The sequence below is a fragment of the Periplaneta americana genome, chromosome 1, assembly GCF_040183065.1.
Source record: "Periplaneta americana isolate PAMFEO1 chromosome 1, P.americana_PAMFEO1_priV1, whole genome shotgun sequence".
Classification (NCBI taxonomy): Eukaryota; Metazoa; Arthropoda; class Insecta; order Blattodea; family Blattidae; genus Periplaneta; species Periplaneta americana.
The window spans coordinates 129,504,135-129,521,763 of record NC_091117.1 but is presented as its reverse complement, the minus strand read 5'-3'; the positions used below and the strand labels follow the sequence as shown (position 1 = coordinate 129,521,763).

General features: G+C 33.5%; 1 protein-coding gene across 1 annotated transcript in view; it reads left to right on the top strand.

Moving 5' to 3' along the window:
* The first annotated feature begins 3,036 nt into the window (after positions 1-3,036).
* The window catches only part of gig (TSC complex subunit tuberin), a 133,146-nt gene continuing 118,553 nt past the window's right edge, over positions 3,037-17,629 (top strand). The window contains exons 1-4 of the mRNA XM_069827254.1: positions 3,037-3,302; positions 3,507-3,643; positions 7,423-7,613; positions 15,972-16,169. Of these exons, the coding sequence (XP_069683355.1) occupies positions 3,224-3,302; positions 3,507-3,643; positions 7,423-7,613; positions 15,972-16,169 (605 nt within the window). The 5' untranslated portion in view covers positions 3,037-3,223. The remainder of the gene's footprint in view (positions 3,303-3,506; positions 3,644-7,422; positions 7,614-15,971; positions 16,170-17,629) is intronic.

Sequence of the window (17,629 nt, the reverse complement as noted above, 5' to 3'; positions counted from 1 at the left end):
ATCTGCAGCGTTGAAATTTAGATTCGCCGCCTGCGCGGTTTTTTTTCGCTGCCGCCGCGAATTTTATGATGGCGTTCTGTGAGAAATTGTAAGGAAACATCCAGATTTATGCGATTTATTCTAGAGGATTACAATATGAGATGCAACCCAATTGGAATTAAATGAAAGTGGTAAATTATTCACATCTTCAACATATCTTAAGAAAAAAATTCTAACCTACATACGGCCTGTCTATAAGGAATAATTTCATATTCGTATCTTTGTTGTCTTTTATCAGTCCTTATCATAGCATTGCTTAGCACAGAAATGTATTTCTAGAGAACCTACCTATATGAACTTTGTGTCATTTAACATCTTTCTAAGGTTTAATAGTTCAAAGTTAATAATTTTCTTAGTTTAGAAAATGTTTCATTCTTAAAACCAAATATATATATACCTATATTAATAGCAATTTTTTGTCGAAACTAATCTCATTCATATTTTATTCCTATGAAATACTCTAGGAACTTTTATATTAGCTAGTATAGAAGAGTTGCTTCAATAAACATAAATAGGCCTATTAATTGTTTTCATTATCCCTTACGGATTCGCGCAGTATTTCCTAATATTAGTACTCGCGTTTGGTGTCACTACAGCTCAATCAATAATCAAATTAAATTGTTTTCCCAGTCACTACACATTGCAAAACTATTTATTATATCGTAAGATATTATAGAATGAAAATAGACCCAGTACTGTAGTAAACAATCTTTACCCCTAAGCTTGTAACTTGAGTAAAATATGATACAACACTCTTTTAGTTTTTTGTTACAGGTGTGTATAATTACCGAAATGTGAACGTGAGGCCAGCAGCCGACTGATCTGTCTGGGCACCACAGAGTATTATTATTACTATTATAATTATAATAATAATAATTATTATTATTATTATTATTATTATTATTAGTGTATAATTATGTTCCTTTATGTCTCTCCAGTCAAAATACTAACAACAATACGGCCTACCCGAGAGTTTTGCAGAATTTTGGATGCCAGTGTCGAAATACAATAATTGTAATAATTTATTGCTATTAGGTTTTAACTGGGTTTGAAACGGAATTGTTGTGGTTTTATCCGTATTTAGTTTAAGTCCATTACTAGTGAACCATTTATTTGGTTTATCGTTTGTCTTCGAAATAGGCCTATTTTTATAAGCTATAGCTCTTCGTCTTCTATAAGCAGTAAGGACACAAGGAGCAGAAATAAAGAATATTACTCAAATTTGTTCATTAAGAAAGCACTTTAATTACATATTAAATGAAAGGAAAAAACACTTTTCAATGATTATAATTGTAAATATGATAATAATAATAATAATAATAATAATAATAATAATAATAATAATAATAATAATAATAATAATACACTGCAATTACTGCGTCTTCTATTGGAGTTGTTTCACCAATTCTTTTTTTTTTTTTCAAAGGGAAAAGAAAAATACTGTACATACGGTATGTATGTCGGACTTTGTTATGCATGAAAAAAAAAATGCTGCTAATTAACAAAACTATGGACTTAACTTCATAAAATTTACCTGAAATATGATATATCATGTTTTTTTTCTTCTGCTATGCAGTTACAGTATATGCAGCACACGCAAGAGGTATATATATATATATATATATATATATATATATATATATATATATATATATATATATATATATATATATTGTAGCTCCTATCTCCGTATACACAACGTAGTACGGAGACAAATTTAAACAACGGAAGGCGCTTATTCAATTTCTGCCGTGTTTCGCGGCGGCACAAGGCAACTTGACCACTCTATAATCTCTCTTCTAACTCGTTGTGCTTAACATAATCGGTAAGTTCTAGGCTCGTCTCCACTAATAAACATTTAACCATACTGTATAACGTCTTTGCATTTAACAACAATTTGTTAAATGTTAAACTGTTTATTGTTAACATCCCAACTTGTTGATTGAACTGGAAAGGTATGATATCATGGATGACGTCACTACTACCGCCATACGAGAATTAACTAAAAGTATTCTCTTATTTTTTCCCCTCTCATCCTTGTCTATTTACCTTCTCTCCTTTCCTTTTATATTTCTTCTTTCTCTTTTCTTGTTAGAAGGCCTCGAAAAGGAAGAAATGAGAATGTGGATGCGGCAATATCTTAGTAAAAGACACAATTCAGAAGACATTCTAAACGAGCTTAAAGTTGAAGATCGATTTGGATTCAAAAACTTTCTGAGAATGTCATAACACGATTTTAATAATATAGTGCTGCAAAAAATACTTCCTGGCATACCAAAGGAAGACACACAATTAAGAGCAGCATTTCACCTCAATTAAAAAAATTACAGCGCGATTGATTGCCATAGGAGCTACGACATGATAAATGTTAAAGGAGCGACTAATAATAATAATAATAATAATAATAATAATAATAATAATAATAATTCTTTCCGAAGTTTTACGACTGTTAACATACGTTACCAAATACGATCATTACTGACGTCAACATAGCATTAACGTTTAACGTACGACGAGGGTACGAAAATTCTATTGTGTTCTCGCAGGTTCTCGAAAACGGTTAAATGATAATAATTTCAGTTCTCTAAAACAGTCGGCATTCTTGGATTTGTCTCTGTATTATTTTGCAGCTACATACCACAAACAAGGCGCCACAAAATCGAAAGTTAGTTGCTATGGAAACTGTACGAACTTTGCCGAACTGTACCGACATTGCACGAGTAAGTGAATTGACTTGACATGTTTTCGACTGCTGCTGGAAAACACGCCAACCATGTTAAAAGTGTTAACTTCAGCATACTCAGTTAACATGTCAATTTATTGAGACTTGAACTGTCCATATACATGTTTAATAGTGGAGACGAGGCTTAACGTCATTGAACATAACAATCATTCCCACATGAATATATCTTTTCTCTTGGCTGACTTAAGCATGAACCTATTCAGTTTCTCTGAAATTATCTGTGACAATAACGAATAACGATCGCTGTCCGGCACTCCGGCTAGACAGCTGATTTTGGCAGGCTGTGTGAGAAGTTGTATTTAGTATAATGTTATGTTATTTCTAGTAAAAAAACATTATTTTTTTAGTTTAATTGCTGCAGGTTCAGAAGAGTGTTTGGAGTAGAAATATAAAATATCTACAGTTAGTTGTTTCTCTTTTTAAATAAAGGCAGCTATTAAAATGAGTGCCAAGGATAAAGAAAATAAAACTTTCCACGAAAAAGTAAAGCAGTTTTTCAGGATAAATAAAGGTGGAACAGGTAAGTGAATAAACTTATATGTTTTATTTGATTGATATTAGTTTGAATAACAAGTTAATTTTATTTTGTTATACTGGTAGTTTTCAACACATATTGTTTTCTTGGATTTGGCATTTGTAATTTCAATACCTGTAAATTCTTCGATTTAATTAACCTAATATTTTTATATCTATACTTACCTAAGTTTACTCTTATATTCCACAGGTAACATCAAAGGCAGACAAGACTTTGCTTTGACGCAAGATATTGAAAAAGATCTTAGTCGTGAAATGCCATTGAACCATCGCACAAAAGCTATCAAAGAATTAAGTGAGGCTGTTCTCAAAAACCGTCTTGAAGATGTAAGAGCCTTTTGTTGTATTGAGGTTAATTACAAAACAACCAGTCTTTGCCATCAATGTTTCTTCGCTAGTGTACTCATACATGTTCCTTCAGCTTCATGTTGTTTTTGTTCAGTCAAAATCCTCTTCACTGTTGTTAGAGACAGAGACACCTTGTTTGCCTCTGCTGCTCTCTGTACCTTATTTTTTATTACTTTGCTTATTTCTTCATAAAATTGTATAAATTGAGAACGATCTCTCTTGTATATGCACTTTTAGTAGGCCTACTATATTTTAGTTTAAAAAGTCTGCGACATCTCAGTAATATAGGCCTACACTTTGAATTTAACTAGCCTACAGATTGACTTCTATTCAAGTGAGCATTTTTTTTAGTGTCATCGCTTCCTTTTATACCCCAGTCCCTTTCCTTGACCTAACCCAGCACAAGATCACCACCATAAAGGTTCGCTTGCTAACTTTCTCTTTTCTCACAAGTACCAAATAGATTTGCGAGACTTATAATGTACTGGCTGATTTTCACTTCCGAAATCACGAGAAGTAACTCAGCGCTAATTTCACCCAAAATAATCTTCACCTCACATGTATCACTAACAGAATATGTTTTGTGACCATGTTCATCTTTCGTTATTCTTGTCATGTTATACTTACTTTTATAATAAGAATTCTTATTCTTTTCATTAAATTAGTATAATATTAAGTTTCAGTCAGTGAAGTCCAATACACTGAACTTATCATTTGGTTATGGGGATTCAAAAATGACAATAAAAGCTTATGTTCATTGATATTTGTGGATTAGTGTGTTAAAATTTTAGTTATTGTCCCATGCTTTTATTAGACATACCAATATAATATATATTATGTAAACATGAAGTAAACTCCTATGTGAGAAAGTCAATCACATTCTGTCTTGGGCCATGTAACTTAGGCCTAACTGCAGTTCTTCCCGTTATATTGTCATCATGGTATCCATTGTAACTAACAGAAGTTCTAAGAGTGCTTCTTGGAGAAACTGTGAAGTTGAATGTCCAAGCTGATGTTTGCCTGGACAATGCTGCAAATCAGAGGTGCAGAAATTTTCTCTCATTTGAGGAGCTAGCCCAAAAATTTAGTAACCAGCAAGAATCTTACCAACCTGATTTCTATCAATAATGAGTTGCTACTTGGCATTGACTTCGGTGTTACTTTTTTTAAACATTTAAACCGTAAAAAATGTTAATGCGATGTATTAGATACAGATCTTTGGTATTTTTCCAGAAATTCTACACCAAGGAGACTATACTTTTTTTGTTTTAATGGATCGTGTCACATGCATATTACAGTCATGAACAAGTGGTTTCACGTTGCAGCCACATGTCATACTTTCCACGTAACTATTCTTCATTACTTTCCTGTATATTCATATGGAGTTTAAACATCCCATTTCCATAGCACAAGATCCTCCTCTTCCTTCCCTCCATACATGGTTCTGTCCACGTCACTTGCCCCTCCATATCACCTTCGAGAGAACACATCACTTGTTGCTTTGGTACTGGTACACAGTGCCGTTAAGGTGGAGAACCCTTATAAATTATTAAGTCATAATAAGACCATCTGTGGCAATATTCTTAATCCTGTAGCTGCACTTTGTTATTTATGTAATCTCAGAAAGCATCTAACTCACGCTCTTTCCTTGTATAGATAGCCGATTGCAAAAAAAAAAAACTATTATAAATAGGTCCTTGAGACATCCATTCCCCTAAGAGAAACCACTGAAACCGTTTTGCTGTAGGTTCATTCAGATTACACATAATCAAATCACATAAAATGTTTTTCTAACGACGATCTGAATCTGTCTTATAAAACATTCACCTCATTAAATCTTCTCACACTATGCTCATTATCCACACCTGTGAAGTAACGGCTAGCACGTCTGGCCGCGAAACGAGGTGACCCGGGTTCGTATCCCAGTTGGGGAAAGTTACCTAGTTAAGGTTTTTTCCGGGGTTTTCCCTCAACCCAATATGAGCAAATGCTGGGTAACTATCAGTGTTGGATCCTGACTCGCCGGCATTATCACCTTCACTTCATTAAGATGCTAAATAACCTGAGATGTTGATACAGCGTCGTAAAATAACTATGCTCGTTGTTTTCGAGGAGGTAGTGGCGTGTTTTTAAGCTTTTCAGTGATTTCATGGTAGATGTCACGGGGCTTTTGCAGTAGATTTACGAGTAGAAGAAGAAATAAAAAAAATAAACAAGTTTTTTGAGCTAAAACTTATGTGTCCGTAGAAAAAACACAATCGACCTGGCACTTGGGATTTCTGATTTATAATCATATTACCATTTGTTGTACAATTTTCAGTACCAGTAGGTCTGTATTGTTTCTACCATATATCTTTTTGAATTCAATTATAAATTCTCGTCTTTAACTTAATTGTCACATACAGGAGGGAAAAGACTTATTGAAAGACCTCACAAAAGATGGTTGAAGACTGTAACAGGCAGGGTGCGAATTGACGGGGGGGATTTCTCCCCTGTTGGAAAGTTATCCCCCTCTCGTAAATTCATATTAACATCCCTGCCAGGGATAACTTCTATCCTCCTCACAAAATATAATTGTTTTAGTACAAGTATACTTCATAAAATAAGCAAGTCTACCTAGGTAGTGTAGTTGGTATAGCGCTGGCCTTCTGTGCTCTAGGTTGCGGGTTCAATCCCGGCCCAAGTCGATGGCATTTAAGTGTACTTAAATGCGACAGGCTCATGTCAGTAGATTTACTGGCATGTAAAAGAACTCTTGCAGGACAAAATTCCAGCACACCGGCAACACTGATATAATCTCGGCAATTGCGAATGTCGTTAAATGAACCATAATTTAATTTAATAAAGTAAGCAAAAAAACTAATATTGATGTATTATCATCAACAGCAAGCTGACAACAATGAGTATCTTAGGAATTATTATTACACGTCTTATTTTAAGCCTGCTCATGGATATAATTATTATAATCAAGATGCAAGACAAGCAACTCAGTGCGACCAAGTGTTGAGCCGTATCGAATGAAGATAATAATAATTTTATGTATTTTCCCTGCTGACAGGCCACTAGGCCTACTACTTGAAAGGATGATGATGATGTAAGTCGGCTATTAAATGGAACCAGAATTGATAAAGCAGTTTATTCTTGATTCGTTTCAAGAATTGGTTCTCTCCTTAGCTATTAAACATCATTTACCTTGATATAGAAAGGTTATTTACAATTGTTAAGGTTTACTACTTCATGTTTTCTGAGAAATCATATGTATTAATAACAGTGTTCCCAAGACAGTGTGGTATGTTAGTAACTGTGTTGAGGGAAACTGCTGCCTGCTCTATATAAACACTGTTCATTTCATTCATTGATAGTTTTCTGCCCGAGGGTAGGTCCTTCACTGCAAACCAGTATTCTCCATTCTTTTCTGCCTTCCTCCTAGTCACCGCATATGATCCATGTATCTTAAGTGTTGTCTGCCATCTGATATCTTCTTCTGCCCCGAACTTTTTTCCAGTTCACCATTCCTTCCAAGGCATTCTCCAGTAGGCAGTTTATTAATGGATGGTTATTTATTAACAGGCCAGATGTGTTTTATTGTCATAAGGCCGCACAGTTTACTATTTAGTGATTTACTTTGAGACTGGATGGCAAATATTATGCATAAAAGCTGATGTTATTCAGACTTATGTAATGTGTAATTTAAGTTTAAATATGCTACATCATTTAAGACGTGAATAATATTAAGAATAATCAAATGCTATTTCCAGAATGCAATAGAGAAGTTATGGGGTTGTCTGCAAGATTTGTTACATCCTGATGTCCCAAAGGAGCATCGTCATCAGGCATTTTTCTTTTTCCGTTGCCTTGTACAAGGACAGTTTGACAAATTGGGACTTATGAGAGCCCATTTCTTCAGAGTTGTGAAAACTCATGATGTTCCTGAAGATGTAGTACCACGGTATGTCACTTAATGTAGAATATTTAATTTTAATCTTATTCATAATGTACTGGTACAGTCGTCTTTCTAGAAGGGGACATTATGTCATTCATTCTCACCTATGCTGTAACAAGTAGGGTGACCAGATTTACAAAAAAAAAAAAAAAGGACACTTATTGCAAGCTGGTATTTTCGATATTTTATCTAGATATATTCATAATAATGCCTATATTTCATAATATCAGTCTGCAGTACCATAAGTATTTAGTTCTCTTACACTTAATCTAGATTGTTAACATTACCACATTACCTTTTAATATTCTTCGGGATCAGAACAATTACTAGAATCATGTTTTTTGAGGGCTGAATTTCTTTTTAACAGTTTCGGCCTTTCCTTAAGTGTAAAAATTCATGAAGAAACAAACGTCTTTAAAATGAAATTTAGTAATTATATGGCTTTTACACTCAGAACAGAGAAATTATTGATTCCACTCATCAGTCCGAACAGAATTCATGAACGAAAACACCCTTTGTGATAATGCATTGGTTCCTGGTATCCACAAAACAAAACAATTTGGACCAAGTTCTTAAAACTTCGTTTTTCATTACTGTACTTAAAATGCTTCAGTTCACTTCTCACTGGTTTCTACACCACATTTGTTTCAGCATTCTAATTTCGCTGTACATACTATATTCCCTAAGCTCCATACACCTATAGTGAACGAACAATGAACAAATGCATTCATTAACTGAATTTAGAACATGTGGGTGGTGTAGCGAAGGAGAACCAATAATTTGGTGTACAGTACATCAGAGGAAGTTCGCATTCACCATGGATGGGCTTTGTCACTTGTTTGTAATTTGTTGTAGCAGCAGAGCTCAACAGTTAGTAGAATGTCAAAACTAGAGTGTACTCAAGAAATTGTCATGAACCTTATTGAATTATACGGGGATCAGGAAATTTCTGGAACAATCCTGGAAATCATCTGTTTCGACTCTTTGAGTAAATACATCAAACTTGTAGGCCTATAGAATGTCTTGTTGCCAGATATCGAAGTGTTAGTGCTGGTCTCTCATGAACAGGCATTGCTTCTCGCCAGACTGTGTCTTCCTTGCAAATTTGCCCTATTTTGCATAGTAACGTTTCTAAGTCTGTTGCTGAAATTCGAAAGAAGTTCTGAAACTGTCCTGATTCAACTGATTACCATGGTTTCTAGTGGCTAGACAAATGAATAACTCTTTTATGTATATCCAATGTTTATGATTTATTTGGGTAGGCCTATACAAAGAATTTTCTGTAGAATTTCATCTGTTCCTTAGACAATTTTCATGTGTGTATTATAGGTTAATTAAAAGTATTTACATAATTTGTAATTGTAATGCACATGATGTTCTCAAGTGTTTGTGCACTAAATTCTATTCTGTTCATAACACATGATATAAAGTATAGACTAGTATAGTTGAGGACCTCGGTTCAAATCTCTGCACTAATTCCATTTTAGTTATATTGTTCTTCTCTCTCTCTCCTTTTTTTCAGGTGTTTAAACAAATTTCTGACAATATCAACCTGTGAGACTCATAGAACAATGCTCGTAATGAAATGTGTTCAAGCGTGTGTGAAAATCAGTAAAATATATTATTTCAGTGACAATGTAATAGTATATTACGATACAAATTTGGAAGTGCTTTTTACAGAATCAAGGAAAAGTTTGAAAAACGAACAGAGCGACTTTTTCAATTTCCGAGATTTTATAATGCACTTCACAAACTTGTATTGTGCAACATTTTTTGTGCGATCATATTTTTAAAATTGCAAATAAATATATTTTGCATTGAAAATGTAGAGCAATATTATTACAAAGCTTTCGCAAAACTGCATTGTAATGGTAACTAAATAACAATAAGTGCACTGTAATGGGTCTATTTCAGAGTAGTTTTATGTTATGAAGAAAGGTTTCCCTGGCAACAAGTTTATGTGTGGGAATTATAACTTTCAAGGCCTAACAACAGTAGTTGTAAATATAGCAAAAAACACGATTGTGCAAAAAAGAATTTAACAATATAGAATAATGAACTAAAAGGCAAGGCAAAAAGTGGAAGTACGGAAATTCGAATTGGAATCTTCATGCATAGCAGCCTATTATTTTCCATTTGGCTTCGTTGACTACTGGCAAGTGAACTATTACTGTTTGGGTAGTTGTATAATGATTGTGATAACTTCGTTTTAAAAGTAATTTATTTTTAAGAAATCACTCATTTTTACGTCTCTGAGTTAAGTGTGTTCGAGTCTACTCTTTAAACCCTGCAACATGGGACTTATTTCATAAAACTTGACAATTGTAAATATGTAATTCTGACAGATAACAAGTGACGACTCTGCAAATTGTCAAATTTCTGTTTCATAAAACATTTCGTCTGTCAGAAAAAATCGCGACAATTTGTCAGATTCCTGTTTCATAAATTTATCATGACAGGTATAATTTTACAATTTGTCAAGACTTTTCTGACATATTACATTTTATGAAACAGAAAAGTGTCGATTCATTTGTTGACATATTTGTAGAATTGTCATGAAATTCTGACATCTCATGAAACATGAGGAAGTAATAGGAAGTTGACGATTTATTGTTGCCGTAATTGGGCCATATTGTAATTGAGGCTATTGAATATTGGCGTGGATTTTAGGGAAAATACTTTATTTTAAGTAAGTCATGCTTAGTACTAGCAGCAGTAGCAGCGGAGAAAGTGATGATTATAGGGAACCACGCAGGACAAAAGTTTTTGAAGAAAGGATAAATGTAAATTATATTTTGAGTGAGTCTCTATTCATGTGAAAATTTCGTATAAGCAAAACATCAACTGAAAATATAATGAGCAAAATAGGAGATTTGCTGCACAAAGCAAAACAAACAAACAAATAAATAATAATTTCAAGGGAAAAATTGTTCTGGGGCCAGGTATCGATCCCGGGACCTCTGGTTGAACGTACCAGCGCTCTGCCAACTAAACTACCCGGGAACTCTACCCGACACCGTCTCAACTTTTCCCTTTATATCCACACAACTCGCGTGGGCTGACGTGCTTTACAGGAAGCTTTACCTGAAAGATTAGATTTGCATAATATATACGTCACTGTGTACGTTAACAGAAAACCACAATTTCAAGTCACACAGAGTTTTTGTGCACTCGATGTGGGTCTCTGGCATTCGTCAGCTCACGCGAGTTGTGTGGATATAAAGGGAAAAGTTGAGACTGTGTCGGGTAGAGTTCCCAGGTAGCTCAGTTGGCAGAGCGCTGGTACGTTCAACCAGAGGTCCCGGGATCGATACCCGGCCCCGGAACAATTTTTCTCTTGAAATTATTCAAATCTGCTTTACAGGAAGCTTTACCTGAAAGATTAGATTTGCAAAATAAATAATAAAACACTTGATCCAAAATAATAATTATTATTATATGTTCTTACACTGGATGGGAAATGGAGCTCAGTATCACTTAACTGCTGATGCACATAGTTTATTGAAATCATTTCACGGCTCTTCATGAGAGCAGCCAATTTGCCAAGAGTTGATGGAATTATTAATGGATCCTTGATAAAAAAAATCGATGCTTCCTTTGAAAATGGGGTTGCATTTATTGACATGAATTGAGAATTGCAATTTTCTCACTGTTCATAATTTATTTTCTAAAGATGGTTACTAATTTTAACAAGTCAATAATAATGTGCATTACAGATAATACGACTAACTGGTCTCATATCAATTACCAACTTTTAAAAAAATTTGAAAAGAAAAAGAAAAAATGATTAACTGTCAATCTTACATATTTACACATACTTTATCTGTCATTGTTATGTTTATGAAATGCTGTTGGCAATTATTGAAGAGTGGAAATACGAAAGGGGCTATGTTCACAAATTGTGAAAATTGAGTTATTGCTGTGGAAATATAATATTACTTGAGGCCAATTTCTCAGCAAAGGCACTAAGTTCAACTCATGTTATTAGCAGTTCTTATAGCTACTCAAAGATGGCAGTGGTGTCATGTCTAGTCCTTGGGATAAAGGAGTTGTTAAAGTTCGTGACACTTTTAATGACATAGAAATGTGGAAATCTGTCAGAGTGCTGCAAAAAGGAAAAAAGTTTGAAAATATAAGCAAAGTTAGTCTTGTTTCCTTGAAATGTGGTCCAGAGAGATTCAATACTGAGGTAAAAAAGATCTGTTTTCTATGTTACCATATCTCAAAGAACATACTCATTTCTATAAGGACATAGTAGGTGTACCTTAATGACATTATGTTGCTGAGGGTGATAAGTGTATAACACATTGCAACATAACACCTTTCTTCAGAAAAGATATATTGAACATAACACTTTCTTGATTGTATCTAACTTTTGTTTGTTTAACATGTATTATAACACAATATTTTGTTTCTAATTATGACAATACAGTTTAGTAATATCTGTTCTTGGTATTTAGTACTATGTGTTTTCAGATCATATTTACAAATAATATATCGTTTTTCTTGATTTTTTCAAAACTTACAGTTTTTAACTATTCTGGGGGTTGTGTGTGAATGAAGTAGCCACAAAACGTTAAAATATGGTGTTCACTTAAATCGGCTACAACTTGTCATTTAATGTGGCTGACCATTATAACATCTTTGAAAAATATTGGAGTGCAAGAGGTCAAATGACATTATTGTCAAATGCCTGGATTAGAAAACAACAACAGTTTTTAACTTACCACTTTTCGTATTTCCATTCTTCAGTTCATAAATTGTATTTGTCAAAGTCGGTAAGAATTCTCAGAAAACAAATGCTACAATATTCTGACACATCTGTGGAATTGTCATGATTGTAGGACATGTCAGTTTTAAGAAACAGGCCATGGTATAGAGCCCATTAATCACGTTTAATCTTGGCGACCCTCTCTACAGTACTTGTGAATTTCCATTAAATATATGTATACAATGCCACAGACAGATACCAACTCAGGAAAACAACAACTTGTTTGATATTGCTTCTACATAGGACAGTGTTAAATTAATTAAATTCTCAATGCAGTATTTATTTTAATTCTTACATAAGAGAATATTCAATGAGTTACTCCCCATCCCCCTCCATTATTGTTAGAAAACAAATTTGAGCTGATCTTTGTTTTATTCTGCTGTGAGATATTTGCAGAAGTTGTTGGTCCTTAGACTCTAATCTCTGTATAAATTGCCGCAGGAAGAAGGAAACACTTGCCCATGTCTTAGGATCCTGTCCACATGGCAAACGTCTCACAAACACATGTCACCATCGTGTTCGCTCCTTCATAGCTGAAGAATTTAGGAAAATTTATTTTTCCATTTTTGAAGAAATCGTTAATTAATGGTAGTTGTCGTAGGATCGACATAATCACTTTTAAAGAAAATAGTTCTAGAGCAGTGGCGAATATTCAGAGTATGCTACGCATGCACTGCATGTCCTGTAATTTTTAAAAACACACTCTCTATAATTCAAGTTATTGTTATTATTAATTTATTTATATTTATTTTCCTTGTTTTATTTTCTGCGCAAGTGTTAAATAGTTTAAATCTAATCAGGTTAGATTGTGTGCAATTATATGCCCTGTATGCAGTGTTCGACAAAAATGCCTTCTGAAGCCTCAGGGTGTATTACTGTTCATGTTCACAGGTTTCAGGAAAGCGCCGAGTAGAGAAAGGGTTTGTTAAGGTGAAATATCAGTTTGTTAAGGTGAAATGCCATAAAAGCAGAAGGTAACTCTGCATGCTATAAGGCAGTGGTGGACTGACACTCAGTTTTCTGCCAGCTTGTCGTTTATTTTTATGTTTATTCCGACAGTGATATTTTTAGCACAACAGGAAATGGATACCATTCATCCACCATTCAAAGAGGAGAGTATCTTTTACAATTTAGCTTTCAGTGTAGCGTGATTTCGTGATACGTGATCAGATTCAGATCAGTGAGAAGTTAAAGTTGTATTTTACTGTTTTATTTAATGTGAAAATGGGCGACTGTAACGAGGTGTGTCAGTGTGATGTTGGAAAACTTAAATTAAAACCTTTCCGACATGTGAGCTTTGAGGAAAAGCATATTATAGCTTATTTTTTCGGTATGGACCTGTGCTTAAGTTAACAGCGGCTGGATTTCACATATAAATACACTGATAAGTCGACATTATTACATTTTGGAAGTTAAAGAATAGAATTTTATTCTGTATAATAATAGTAATAATAATAGTAATAATAATAATAATAATAATAATAATAATAATAATAATAACAACAAATAAGAAATAATGTGCGGCTATGCCCGCTTTCTTGAGACAAATTACAATAATTGCATAGTGCATGCCTTGGTCTTGGTTTCGTGCTGCGCCACTGTTCTACAGTGTATATCCTCGACTCTACTGTCAAATTTGAACATCACAAAGGTCAACCTGAGGAAGTGAACAACGAGAAGAGGAGCATTTATGAGCCTACGTTGGACCGCTATAAAGCTAAATACAAGTTAACCGAGATACAAGTGTTTGGATTGATTGTGGGAGCGTACGACACTATACCATGCTATTCTGTGAAAATTTGGATAAGTCTCAGACTACCCATTAGCAAAATTAAAAACGTTGTTATCGTTGTAATTAGGGGGTCCTTGCATGTATTAAAAAGTAATTTATATAGTAATTTTTAGAGGTAACACTTAAATGTTATTTTGATCTCTAACTTCATATTAATATAGTAGTTTTTCTACATTTATTTTATGTATACTTAAATGCTAAGTTATTATTTCAGTTATTATTGTATTTTTGTTTATGTTGTCTTTTCGGCAACCTGTAAATTCAGGATATTATTTTATTATAAGCTATATATACTAATGCTGTTGATCAATCAAAATATTTCATTGATTAACGATTTGAATTTGATTAATCGAGCTTTGATCGATTTGAAAAAAGTTTTAATATACTATAATACACAATTATTGTTAAATTTAATTTGTGATAAGCAAAGTATAAAGTATAAAATGCAGTGTATATATATATATATATATATATATATATATATATATATATATACACATACACACATACATACATATATTGTATTGTTGTATTACAAAACAATACTATTTTAGTTATTTACTAACATATTTATTATCTAGGCTTATAATTTGTGTCAATTCTCCGGGGATTTTTGAGACAAATACAAATTTAAAAAGTATGAAGACGCACCTAGTTAATACTGCTTCATCCATGGTTTTTAACTTGTGAGTGCATTCACATGCTCCGAATTAAATGCTACTCTACATTTCGTAACAATATTTCCTGCATCACTAAACACGAATTTTTTTTTCTGTCAAGCACTTCTCCATGATCGTTCAATTTAAATCCAAATGTTTCACTGAGTTTACTTCTCAAATTCTATGACATAATGAAGTTTTCACTTTTTTCATAGACCACAGAAATCTGTTTTTTTTTTCTTTAGCAAACTGAACACACAAGCTTCATCTAGAAACTCAGTAAAGAAACTGCAACAGAACAGCAGACTGGCCCCTATTGTAATCGAGTTACAACATTTTAGAAAGAGAAGAAGATAGTTACTCACTTGCACACAGTATAGCCATGGCTAAGGGATAAGGAGGGCGAATTCCAGAAAAGTATGTGTTTCATATGCTAGGAAGACGAGTTGACGGACTTAATAAGGGTTTCGCATTATGTTTCAGCTTTCAATAAGGGTAGATCAGGTCACTGTCTTCATATGTTAATCTCTTTCTGAAGTGTTTGTGCAAAGATTTGGCCTATGCTACCTGGTACCTGCTTTGCAGTTACAAAATAACGGCATTATCACAGTCTAGTATATACAGTCACGAAGCTCAATATGTAGGGAATATGCGTCCATAGATAGTTGCTAACCATTAGGATTGCTACTATCGCTTCATCACAGACAATGCGAAATAGTATCGGCACAGTCTATTGTTTCTAGTACCCTCAACAACTCAAGCTTCGTGACTGTGTACTGTATACTAGACTGTGGTATTATCATGTTTGAAGTAAGCAATTTCTGAGAAACTAATATTGTCGGAATTTTTACTCTGAGTTTGCATTAACAAAATAATAATTAATATCAAGTACAACTGATTAATTTTAATCGACTCGATTATTCGATTAAATATTTTTGATCGATTAATCTTACAATAGAAATTGATTGATTAATTGATTAAATCCCATAACACTAATATATATATATATATATATATATATATATATATATATATATATATATATATATATATTATTGTTATTTTACCTATGTTTGTTTAAAAATATAGTCAACATTTACCTATGAGACAAGTATGAGAAATTGCTGTGTTCGTCTTTTCAGGTTCGAACTCCTACAAAGTTTAACAGAAAATGGTAAAGATATTTTGTATTTCGAGGAAGAGGTGGGACCTTTCCTACTTTATTGGATGCCAGCTGTGACTGGAGTTGCTCGTACCAAGGAATTTCTCTCCATGCTTGTTAATGTAATTAAATTCAATGCAGCATATGTTGATGAGGATGTTATATCAGGTCTTGTCCAGTGAGTATCCTTTATTGTATTCTGTGAACTGTCCAATACATGACACACCAAATGATGATGCTACAACATATACTAGTGGTGGCTTGAGAAGTTCTGTCCTGGAGTGGCTCAGTTATGAAAAATAAAAATTCTGAGTAAAAACGGTATTTTGGAATATTAAATAATGCACAGTGAAAACTAATTCTTAACTTACTTATTTGAATTGACACTTCACCTTTGATGAGTACACTCAACATACAGAATGAATGACACTACTGAGACTCCTTCATTAGTCACCACTGAAAAATATCTTGTAATTTTATTGAGATAAACTGATGGAAGTAATGGAATTAATGTTTTGACAGTTTTGCATGAATAGAGATTCTATATTAAAAAATTCAATGAAAAGGATGATGCAGTCCGCTTAAGTTGAATCAGTGCAATCTGTTACATAGATATAGATAGGTATGAAATAATGAGTGCATGTAACATGCATTGCATTTTTTTTCCTTCTTTATTGTTGATGTATTAGCCAGTCTAGGCTAGTTCTTTGTTGTATTTTGTAATTAGTAATAGTCGTATGTAGGTGATGATAATTTAAAGGAGAAGTTCGGGTTCATAATCGGTTTTTAGCTGAATATCGGAAGCAGTAATGGAAGCTATTCTATGTCCATCAGTTTTCGTTCCATTCAAATCAGAGTAGTGGTTTCACTGTAACAGCTGTTTGTTGAAGTGGTGTGTGATGTCACATGCAGTAATAGCTGATACATTGACGTGCTGTGGATGCAACTTATTCTTTGCTGCACTAGTTTGTTACTCACACATACTAACAAATTACTGTAATTTATTGAGTATATTAAATTTGTTCTGAATCTAAATATTATGTGCTCAGATTTTAAACATCATTTTGAACTGACTGCTAGTGAAAGTAATTAATTGGAAGTTGGATCTTATGAACTAAGTAAAAGAACATTTAATTGAAGAGTTCAGAACCATAGTGGGTCAAGCGCCATTTACTAAAACCGTAGAAAACAAGGGTTAAAATGAAGTTATTACCACAATTCAATGGAAACATATAGCAAGTAGTATAAAGTAGACACATTAAAAATAAATGATATGTCAGTCTTCATTAAACTATGGTATTCACTTAACTTTAACTCCAGCTTTCTCCATTTTTAATAAATGGCGCTTGGCCCACTATGGCTCTGAACCCTTCAATTTAAATGGGTGTATTTTTGGTTTTTGTGAATACATGCCCAGTGAACTAGAATGTGTCTTATGATGAAAGATGAGTGGAACGGAGAAAAATTGATTATTCGCATATCATATATTATTATGATGTACCGAAGTACATATGATATTTCCGTGCAGATATTCTGCGTCATCATATGATGAAAGATGAGTGGAATGGAGAATAATTCTCTCCGGTACTGGGATTTGAACCCGGGTTTTCAGCTCTACGTGCTGATGCTCTATCCACT